The sequence below is a fragment of the Falco cherrug genome, chromosome 7, assembly GCF_023634085.1.
Source record: "Falco cherrug isolate bFalChe1 chromosome 7, bFalChe1.pri, whole genome shotgun sequence".
In the NCBI taxonomy this organism is placed as follows: Eukaryota; Metazoa; Chordata; class Aves; order Falconiformes; family Falconidae; genus Falco; species Falco cherrug.
Genome location: NC_073703.1, coordinates 43178124 through 43187510, shown reverse-complemented (window position 1 = coordinate 43187510; position 9387 = coordinate 43178124). Strand labels below are relative to the sequence as shown.

Sequence of the window (9387 nt, the reverse complement as noted above, 5' to 3'; positions counted from 1 at the left end):
AATTATCCTCCACTTTTGACTGAAGTCCTCTTGAGAAAGACCACCAGCCTCAGATCTAGGTGCAAACTGCCTTGTTAGAAAAGCTTTGATATTATAATAAAAAGTGACTAAATATTGTGGAGCATGCCTGTGAAAGGTATTACAAATTTAAGTAACTGAATTGAGATAGCAGAAAGGCTCAGGAGGAATTGAATTAAACAAATAAAGGTTTTGTAGTATCTTCTGGTACATCAGGTATCATATAGTGGGTGTTAAAAAGACAGCAGCAGTGCCAGAGTATATACTATGAGCTGGGACTAGAAAAGAGAGAACAGCTGGCAAACAGAAAGGAGGGGGGAAAAAAAGAAAAAAAAAAAAAAGGCACCAAGGACAGTAGGAAGAAAACATACAAACCAGGGACTTTAAAAGGGGAAGGAAAACTTTGATGTTTTCGCAGTGAGCGAGTGAAACAATTATTACTGGCTTTTAAATAGATTTGACAACGCTACCTATTACAGGGTTTTGGTCCATTTTACAGAGAACATATGGTCCAAGCACTAAGCAGATACAACCTGAAAGCAGCCTCAAGCCATGCCAGGCGGGGGGGAAGAGAGGCAAAACTGAAGAGCTCCCCCAAATTTAAGTCTTCTGCCTGAGTTTGAAGATGCTCAGTGGAGCGTGCAGAGCCTGTGTCGCAGCGAGGATCCTCCATGCATTTGAGGTGAGTAAGCTCTCTGGTAAGTGACAAAGAAAAACATGTGCCATTATTTTTCTGAATCGTCTGCTATCTAGGGCAAAGCACTTTAAAACTGTTTCTTGTGACAAATCAGGCAAATACCAAGAAGCACCCATTCTAATGGGGAACCTGGAACTCCTCCCAGGCTCCATACAAGCCCAGCATTGTAAGAGACCAGACACCAGACTATCCCAGCTCACACCCCGTGAATATCCATTGCAACAAATGACTCCTCTCCACGCATCCCAGAGAAACTCTGGCAAGTACTCACCTCCTAAACATCTGGCCCTATTACTACTAATATGGCAGTAACATGTTACCAGCCAACCTTTCCTTCAAGGGATGCAAAGTGCAGGAGATGTTGAGAAAGAACTACAAAGGCAGGTAAAGAAAACTGAAAAATAGTGGGTAAACATTTAACATGCTCCTCCCAAGCACTACCAAGGTATATGTAAAGTCCACGTATTATGTAGAGGCAGAGTAATCTGGCTTCATCAAGAGCTGGAGTGAAAAGAATAAAAAAGTGTGAACATTTAAGGAAACCTGAAATCTAAGTTAACAATACCATTAGCGAAGAGTATAGCAGCCTCTTTTCTCTAGACTGGCCTCAGGGCATCTAATTCTGGTGTCATTAATCTTCAAGCCCAGCCAGCCACAGGCCCCAGATTATAAAAATGCATTCACAAGCCACCTATTTCCCCCTGGGTTCTTAACCAGGACACAGGAGAGGTTCCATTTAAAAATCATTTTATTATTAACATAATCTTCCCATTTAGCCAAGTGTGGGTCATGTATAAGGAATGTCAGTAAATATTCCATTTGAGGCTTCTTTTTACATATTTCCATTGATAAATAAACTCTGAATTCACATAAAAAAGTTAAACTTAAATAACTAATATATTTTTTTGTAACAGGCATACATTGGTAAAATATAAATATTCTTGTACTCAGCCTTTGCTCTAAATAGAGATAACAGTTAGCCACACATCACAGTTATTAACAACTAAAACCAAGAACTCAACTGATTTTCTGGCCTGGACTAAAATAGAGATGGAAACAGAAAATTCACATTTTGACTTTGGGCCAAAAGAGGTTGAGAGGCAGGAAGAGAACGGTTTTATTAACAGCCTTGTTAAAAATAGTCTGCTCTGCCACTGAATTTTAACTTATTCTACATTTGGTAGTTGATTCCATTATAATTTTATGTAACAATCAAGTATCACTAACAAAATATGGCACATCATCCATGAACAATGTAATGATGTTTTAAAACTACCGGGGCAAAAATGTAGGCGATATGAGTGATTTGGTTCTGGCTAGCCGTTTTGTCCTCTCAGTCTAACATTAATATATTGCATCACATCACTGTTTTGGCCACTTTCCCACAACAGACTGGTGTTTGTTACCTGCAGCGCTAAAGTTTTGCAAACTAACCAGTTACCAGGCAGCCAGATACACTGGGTTTCCTCACCCAGAAGTCAGACCAGAATCGGCTGATCGAGATGCCCTCTCAAAGGACTCTGGGGATGATGGTAAAAGGGACCACAGGACTGCTGGCTTCCAGCTCCAGTGCTGTCAGAAAGCATTCAGTGGCAGCATCATCATTGCCTTGAGCCTGCAGCACCTCTCCCAGGCCGTTCCAGACCTCATGGGCCGTGGAGTTCACCTGGACGGCATCTCTGAGAATCTTCTCTGCCAAGCTATAGCGCCCGAGCTGGTGAAGTATCAGAGCCTGCAAGAAAACAAAGGAAAAATGGTTGAGGTTGGCCAGCAGGACTTTCCTGAAGCTCAAATGGTATGCTGCAACAGTGAAATAAGCATAGGTAGCTCTTGGGTTCAAAGTGTTACAGACTATATAATAGGTTTTTGTTTGTGTTTTCTTTTTTTCTTTAAAAAAAAATAATAAAAGAAACAACCTGAAGCAGGACTGGAGCAAAGATCGTAAGGACCTGAGCTTTTGTGGCAAGATCCCACATCTAATGTCCTGCTAAGGCGTGTGCCCTGAAGTGTTTGTATCCTACCTGCACACCTCAGCACCCAGCTCATGTCTTATAGCATCTGAGATCATACACGTGGCACCATCCGCTCTCTGGGATGGCAGTAACAGAACCAAGTTCAGCCCAATGGGCAACAGCCACAGTATCTGACTCAATCTGTGGAACAGGAAGCATGCTGGGACTAATACTGCACCAGTAGTGCGTGTAAGGGTCCAGCAGGCAGAGAACCTCCTCAAGAGATTCCTAGACAGAGATTCTTCATCCTCTTCTGTGGGATGGGATAAAAATCAATACCACACAACCCAAGAGGATGTCCAAACCCACTAGGATACGGGCTGAATGAGGCGGTGGAAATCTCCATCCATCACATTCAGCTATGTTACTGTAACAGAAAAGTCATGGAATGATGCAGTAAGAGTGCTTTATTCCAGGATTATAATAATCCTAACAATGTTACGCATTTTTTCCTTGTGATTCTGTATTACAAAAGGCATATGGACCACAAACCTTTGTTTCCCAGAGAGGTGTCCTGATTACATGCTTATGGATTCTCTGTGACTTCTCCCCTCCCAGCCCCCACTCCTTGGACCATGGATTCTTTTATTTCTCCTGTACCTCTGTCCCTCAAATCCTTATCAGCCTAAGTGCTGGTGACTAGAAAGTACTAAAATTCTATGCAAACCCTGAATTATCCACCATACGTTTCTGGAATTCTGCCCACGAGGCTGACTTTCAGCATGGGCAGACTGCTAACTCCATCCTACAGTGTGACAGAGCAGACCATGCTCTGAAGAACGATATAAAGAACTCTGTATAGTATTGGCAAGTAAATAAATAAATGCAATAAAGGCTAATTTCTATCAGCCTAGCAGATGTTCTCACATAAAGGTGCTAGAGGGCTTTTCTGGTTTTGTTTTTTTGGAGCTGTCAAGTGAGTCAGCATTTCCACAGCAAGTGAACAGTACTTCCAATCAAAAAATCAGATAACTCTCAGGGTTGGTGTTTTTTCCCTGCAGGAAAGTGATTGTCAGTGACTGGTAGGTATCAGATGTGAAACTACAAAAAAAGAAGCAAGGAGGTGGAATATATAAAGGTGGTGTGGCTGCATGTACCTAGCCTTAGTAAAATTAAAGTGTTCTTCATTTTCAAGACAAGTTTCTCTGATTTTCAAAAATCTTCCTTTTTTATTTGAAGATTTGTATATTACATACTAATTAACATGTGAGTTCTTTGAATATTGATAATACTTTTTTTTCCTAAATATGTCAGAGTATTTTCCCCACTTGCTAAGGACACAAGCTGCTCTTTTCAAGGCCAAAGGAAACAACCAGATTTTGCAGATGTAAGCCTGTTGATGGGAACAGAAACATGTTATGTCACATCTGCCCTATTCTGTATGGAAAAAAGCGTGGCTGAGATTTTCCAGGTGATAGAACTAGGGCAAATACGAGCTGTTTGCCTGCTGTTATTCTTTTCAAAGAATTTAAGCTATTTAGCACTGGTGAAGGACCTGCTCTTGCACGGGCAATGAGGTCACATCCTGTACCCTCACGTTTTGAGGGCACAGCTTTTTAGAGGGAGAGTCTCCCAAAAGTCAGTCTGTCACGGGTGTCTCAGGCTGGGATGGTATGAGGAATCCTGCCTTGGGTAGCAGCACTGGGAGAATGAGCTTTGATTCCAAAGAAGCAATGTGGAGATAATGAGACTTGTTTCACACAGAGCATCAAAAGGTCAGTGACATTTGGTCACTATAGATGTAGGCAGAGCTTGAACAAGTGATCTAGAGAAAGAAGACATAATACTCTGATTCGTTAGTTCTCTCAGAATAATGGTCAGATATCATATATTGTGAGTGTCCAGTTTGTAGATCTTCCTGGATTACTTTTAAAATTCCAAGGCACAGAACACTTCATATCATTCATGGTCCTTGTTTGACTTAGCCCTGTCAAGCATTACACTGCAGATCCCAGGGAGAAGGAGCAGGCCTGCCTATCTCGCAGCAACATCCTTCAGTGACTTCACACCATCACTCATCCAAGCAAACTGACCTCCAGATTACCAGCTGTCAGCATATGCTTGTTCTCTGCACCAAACCCTTCAGGAACAAAACTCAAAACCCAAACCACTAAAACAAGAAAACCCTAAAAAAATTCTCAAACCAAAACTCCTCTAAGACTTCCCAGAAATCAATACAAATTATCCTAGTCCTTCACGGTGTATTTTCCTTTGCTTCCTAACTGGAAACAAAATCTCGAAGCTACCAGTTCTGGCCTTTACCTATTTAGCAGCAAATGTACAGACAACATTTATCTGCAGAATAATCTTACGCCTCTTGCTTTATGGCTGGAGATGGGATTGAACAACCCATCGACTCTGCAGAAACACAGAGGGGTACCTAAGTGACATATGGCTCGCACCTTCAGACTTGGCATCTTAGTTTAAAACCTAAGCAGAATGCCTTCTCCCTATATCCTCTTTATAAACAGGCACATATACTTTTAAAAAAATAAATATGATAGGAATTCTGGAATGTGAATAAGTTAGAAAAACTGCTATATAATAATTTCAGTAAATAATAAGAAATGTAAGTAGGAAAACACCCATTCTACAAAAGAGGATGAAAACAGTAAGCTCCTAAGGAATTACAAAAATCTAGGCAACCTGTTTGTTCTTTGTACATTTTTGTGTGCTGCAGCACTTGACAGGTGTTTAAAACAACTGCTGGCACCCTGCTAGGAGAAAGCAGGATCTTTCCTGCTATCGCACCTCTTTCCCATGAAAGACAAATAAATTTATGACATTTGCTTCTAACACAGATATTAAAGCTTCTGATGTGTGTGGGCTTCTTCATTTTGCAGCTCAGTACAAATTTTGTTTATTATTTTCGCCTGTGTTTGGTCTGCTGAGAATTCTGGGGTTCTTTTAGGGTTGTTCTTGGTTTTTTTTCTGGCAAACCACTCATCTTCCCTAAGTGTGTTAAGGCTTCCAGCTTCTGTGTGTTCAGGATTTTATTATGTTTTAAACTCTCTAAGTAAATCTTACTTTTCTTCCAGCCAGTTCTACATTGTAGAGATTGTGTTTGTAACTCAAAAAACTCCAAGAGAAAACTCTAATCAGAAGTGGCACACAGGTGGAAAGGGAAGGGAATCTCTGAAGAAACAAGAGACCTTTTTGTGTCATCATCACAAGAAGTGAAAGCAGTGCTTCATGCCTCCAATTCCTTGATATTTATACCAGCCACTTTGAATAATCCACAATACTCATGGAGACCCTGCAGGGGCTGGCTTCCTCAAAAAGAGCATCACTGTGCACTGCCTGTGACAGGGAGCACTGTAGTCACTACAAACAAGTGATGTGAAGCTTGCGTAGAACGAACAGAACAAAACCCTCTAGGAATTAATAAAAAACAGGAGGGGAAAGTGCTTCCAACTTTCTTCTCTGCCACAGGTTATTTTCAAGATCTTGCCAATTCTATCCCCATCCAGTCTGGAGGCATGGGCTCCCTCTAGGTGGTCAATGATTTCACACATTTTCTCCCTCAATCATCACCCTCATGCTTCACCTTACGTTGCCCCACATACAAAACTGCTGTTCTTTGTTTATTTCACCAAAGCATCTGTCCAAGGATTGTTTTTATACTGCTCAGCCAAACAGGGCCCTACCCCTGACTGAAGGCCCTTGGCACTGTTGTCAGAACAGAAGTAATTTGTTATTTATTCCTCAGTATCTCCTAGGCACCTACACAAATACAGCCCGGAAAAATACCTACTGAGTCTGAATAGGCAGGAATATCTTAATGTACCATCCAAAACATTTGGCTGAATAACTTTCATTTATACTTACCTTGCATGCGTTAAGGAATGGGAATTTTAACTTCTGTATTTTGTATATTCTCTTGGGACTAATCATGTTTAGTGTTTTAATTAATGACACATCACAAGAATTATGAAAGCGGTGATACAAGTAGCTAAGAAAAAGTTAAGAGGATATAGAAGGCAACAGGCTGATCATGAGAACTAGGATAACAGAAATATGCCAAAAGTCAGTAAAACAAAGTGGAAAATAACACAACGGTAACACAATAATTCTGCAGCATGGTAGAAGCCTGTCAACCAAGCAGCGTGGGAGAAGGACTCGGGTATATCCCGCAACCACAGGACGACAGTGTGAAAAGGTGCCAGTGTGAAAGGGGAAAACTCAACTGACATCAGGAGAGGTTTCCAGTAGAGAGTAGGAGAGCAGAGACGTTAGCAGCTGTGCCTCCTTGTCCACCTTGTGCAGTCGCTTCTATTCAACAAAGGTCATTCAAACTGCTACAGGCACCAAAAATGATTATAGACACAATCAATAAAGATCTTCATTTACAGGAGGAGACTAACAGACTTGGTTTGTTTAACCTAGCAAATCAAAAGCTGAGAGGAGATGAAGGCTATAAAAACAGTAGAGAGAACAGAACAGAGAAAAACTATTTTAGAGAATAATGTTGGCACAAGAATACATGTGTATAAATTGGCTGTGAGTAAGTTTACCAAAAAAAGGTGAAAACATTCCTGGCAATTGGAGCAGAGGGATTTTGGAACAGCCTTCTATTTGCAGTAGCAGGGCACAAAATAGTGTTAAGACTGAGTCCTACAGGAAAAGCTCACACGCTCTGATGGTTATGAGGAGACTTGTCCAGGGGGCCTGGGGAGCTTCCACTACTCCTGTTGCAGTATCAGGTGCCCTCTCAACTGTATTAAGAGGAGAGTGACAACATTTTCATGCCTATAGGATATTGCTACTCAATGCTTCTGTTGTAAGTACAACCTTCTTTTGATTCCTTGGGTTACACTGAAGAAGTAGGTGCAGAGAAGTGTCCAACCAATGAATACAAAGATTAAAAACCAAAATTATGGTTGATATACAGCCTATTTCTGAAAGAAGAAAACTAGCATGACAAAGTTAATGGATTCTGAAATCTTTCAATCCATGAGGCCTTTTTTAAAAAAAGTAAACAAACAACTAACCCCACACCATATTCACAGTCTTTTGGGCACAGAAAAATGCATAACAAAACTTTCAAATGCACGTCAGACAAGATGTTTAATCAGCATTCACTTCAACAGGATGTGAATCCTTACTCCACCTAGTTAACTTTCAGTATGTCACCTGTCTGTATCCGAGATAAACAAGATACCTGTAAAATTTGGTCTATGTTGGTGGCACAATAAAAGCAATAATTACAATTAATACCTTCTTCAATAAGCCAGAATTATATTTTGATATATATTGCACATGTCAAAATTATACTTTGGCATAGTTATATTTTCCCTTGAGTTCAAGTTCAACATATTAAGGTTATTTTTCATTTAGCTAAATGTAAGCATTTTTAAAAGGAAAACCATTCAACTGAATTCTCATTTCCAAATGCAGCTTTACACAGTCTCCAAGTAAAACCTCTGGTTAGCAAAGGCATCGTTATTTATTAATAAAATGTTATCACTCAAGAATCTGAACAACTTGATACAAAAATCAATTGTATAATGCTGTAATTGCTTAAACAAGCATGTAGTGTAGTCTTCACTGCAAAGGCATCTTTTTTTCTGCAAATAGGCTTTCTCTCTTTGCAAATTATTCTGTCATAATGATTAACTAAACAGTCAATGAAAAACAGACACCTAGTAAAATAAACACAGGACACAAATGGAAAACTACTTAAAATAGCTAATTTCTAATTCTGAAAACATGATTAAAACTAGCCATTTACAGGAGTCTGGTAAAGTCACTTTTTAAATTTGCTTTTAGGCAAATGAGAAGCTAACATTCAAATTTTTTCCATGGAACTAACTTTTTTAAAATTAAAAGCTGTAATTATCACCCATCATATGTCTCACCAAACCAGACCTTTACAATAAAGTGCAAAACAAGATTTGCGGTAACTGCAAAAAAAAAAAAAAAAGGTAACACCATAAAGATCACTGTGGTTTCTTCAATGTGACTAAAAATTTCTGCTCAAGACAGCTAGAGTTTTCTTAAAGTTTAACTGTCTGACTACTTCTCCACTCCTCTTGGAAAATAAACAGTTCTCAATTTCAACAGGAGTACCACTTGTGATTTTTACTTTTATTCATTTGATATCAAGAGGAACTATTTCATTTTCTCTAAGAAAAACATAGACTATAGGCAGGAGATGTTCTCAAAAGCAATGAAATTCATTTCAAAGTGAAAAAAATATAATGGGAACTTTGACCATGAGTCCATTTGCACCTTTGTCTTCTTCAGAGAGAATGCTGAACTCAGCCCTGAACTCTCTCCTGACTAAAACTGGTAATTGGGAGAAATGGAGAGTACCAGAAGAAATGTTGCTGAACCACATGCAAAAAAGCACCAGAGATGCTTACGATGTTTAAGAATTGCAGCCTGTTGACCTGCAAAAGACTCAGTTATAGAGATTTGAGTTCTACCAGATCAGACCTACTAGGAAAAAATTAACATCTATGTGACTTGTTTGCTAAAGAGCTTCTAAATTTGTATGATGCAGACCTTATTTAGCTAAAAATTATCCCTCAGAGCTAAAAGTTTCCCTTGCAAAAACAACAGCTATAAGAAAACATTGTAAGCATATGAAAATACAAAATGGACCGATTTTGCTTTTAATGATGAGAGCAGGGAGACAGAACAACAGTGGAACCTGTT

The 9387-nt window shown here is 39.5% G+C and overlaps 1 protein-coding gene across 1 annotated transcript in view; it reads right to left on the bottom strand.

Moving 5' to 3' along the window:
- Window positions 1–1445: 1445 nt before the first annotated feature.
- Window positions 1446–9387, bottom strand: part of TTC7B (tetratricopeptide repeat domain 7B) — a 144634-nt gene continuing 136692 nt past the window's right edge. Inside the window, exon 20 of the mRNA XM_055716416.1 lies at window positions 1446–2447. Within this exon, the coding sequence (XP_055572391.1) occupies window positions 2226–2447 (222 nt within the window). The 3' untranslated portion in view covers window positions 1446–2225. The remainder of the gene's footprint in view (window positions 2448–9387) is intronic.